The 2,145-nt window shown below is 38.0% G+C and overlaps 1 protein-coding gene across 1 annotated transcript in view; it reads left to right on the plus strand.

Moving 5' to 3' along the window:
- Positions 1-2,145, plus strand: part of LOC106882369 (COP9 signalosome complex subunit 3) — a 43,093-nt gene that overhangs the window by 27,017 nt on the left and 13,931 nt on the right. The window contains exon 12 of the mRNA XM_052969754.1: positions 619-705. Within this exon, the coding sequence (XP_052825714.1) occupies positions 619-705 (87 nt within the window). The remainder of the gene's footprint in view (positions 1-618; positions 706-2,145) is intronic.

Consider the following 2,145-nt stretch of genomic DNA (forward strand, 5'->3'; position numbering starts at 1 on the left):
TATATATATATATATATATATATGCACATACATATATATTTACAACCCATGCCAGCATGGAAAACAGATGTTAAAGGAGAGGATGAATGATGATGATGATGACATGATATATATATATCATCATCATCATCATCATCGTTTAACGTCCGCTTTCCATGCTAGCATGGGTTGGACGATTTGACTGAGGACTGGTGAAACCGGATGGCTACACCAGGCTCCAATCTGATTTGGCAGAGTGTCTGCAGCTGGATGCCATTCCTAACACCAACCACTCAGAGAGTGTAGTGGGTGCTTTTACGTGTCACCCACACGAAGGCCAGTCAGGCGGTACTGGCAACGGCCATATATATATATATATATATATATATGTTATGTAGAGAGAGAGAGAGGTTGCATATATATATATATGTATATATTTATGGTGTGGGTGTATTTTATTGTACTACTGGGACTGGAGCACCTGTCTATGGTAGAACTGGTAAGTCCCTTCTACTTAACATGTAAATAAATACGAAAAGTAAAAGGTAGTGCTATTTCAGACAAACCAAGTTTTATGTCCATGTCTCTTGTCTCTTTCTATTATTAAGAACTCTCTCATTTCTCTTATTTTGTCCATAGACGTTCCTCACATTATCATTAGCAGATATGGCTGGCCGAGTACAACTTCCTGGTCCAGCTGAAGCCGAAAAATATGTTTTGCGTATGGTAAGCAATGTTTACTGCATGTATTGTTGTTATGTTCTGCTTTTATTGTTGGCATTGCTGTTTGATTGAGGCACTGTCTGGCAATAAATTCATCTCATAAAGTCCATGTTTAGTAGACATGTTAACCAGATATTCCTGAAAATCTCTCTCCAATTGACACTGCTCTGAGGAATATAGGGCATAATAGTAGTGGTACAATAGAAAACAATTTTGTTTTTTTCATATTTAACATTAGTTGTGTCCTTGAGCAAGACACTTTATTTCATGTTGCTTTAGTCCACTCAGCTGGCAAAAATGAGTTGTACCTGTCATTCAAGGGGCCAGCCTTGTTTCACATTCATGCTGAATCTCCCTGAGAACTATGTTAAGGGTATGTGTCTCTGTGAAGTACTCAGCCACTTGCATGTTAATTTCACGAGTAGGCTGTTTTGTCAATCATATCAACTGGAATACTTATCATAACTAATGGAGAGTCAGTAATGACAATAATAATCCTTGGATGGAATTTATAAATATTTTAATGCATTGCTACGTGTGTTTTCACAATTTACAGGTTTCTTAAGATCATAATCCGTATTCCTGGGATAATTGCAGTGCAGTCTGTAGTATCCATGGACATCAGGTAGATCATGTTCATGCATTCATTTTTTTGGGAAAAATAACATTAATGGATGTTTAACTTTGGGTTGTTTACCAATTTCGACCAACGAGAAGGTAGATTGGGGCATGTGGCTATTTCTGTGTGTATTTGTTGGGGACTGGTGGGAGGTGATAGAAAGAAAGAAATGAATGATAGTTATAAGGAGGTGGGAGGTGTGTGTGGTGCTGTTGGACTTATTTTGCTATTTGAGTATGCAGATGTCAGGATGGGTAGTATAGATTTTTTGTTTGATCTTATTCACAGCAGGCCCCCTCATTCATAGAGTAATTCCAAAAAACTGGTATCACCAGTTGACCTCATTAGGCTGTAGCTGGAATAATACAATAAGAGCTTTTATATGCATACTCAAAACATTTCCTGTAAACAAACTTAAAGGATATATATATATATATATATATATATATATATATATATGGTTCCGGGTTCAGTCCCACTGTGTGACATCTTGGGCAAGTGTCTTCTACTATAGCCTCGGGCCGACCAAAGCCTTGTGAGTGGATTTGGTAGACGGAAACTGAAAGAAGCCCGTCGTATATATGTATATATATGTATATGTGTGTGTGTGTGTGTGTGTTTGTCCCCCTAGCATTGCTTGACAACCAATGTTGGTGTGTTTATGTCCCTGTCACTTAGTGGTTTGGCAAAAGAGACTGATAGAATAAGTACTAGGCTTATAAAGAATAAGTCCCAGGGTCGATTTGCTCAACTAAAGGCGGTGCTCCAGCATGGCCGCAGTCAAATGACTGAAACAAGTAAAAGAGAGTAAAAGAGAAAGAGAA

Source organism: Octopus bimaculoides, chromosome 7 (genome assembly GCF_001194135.2).
Source record: "Octopus bimaculoides isolate UCB-OBI-ISO-001 chromosome 7, ASM119413v2, whole genome shotgun sequence".
Lineage (NCBI taxonomy): Eukaryota > Metazoa > Mollusca > Cephalopoda > Octopoda > Octopodidae > Octopus > Octopus bimaculoides.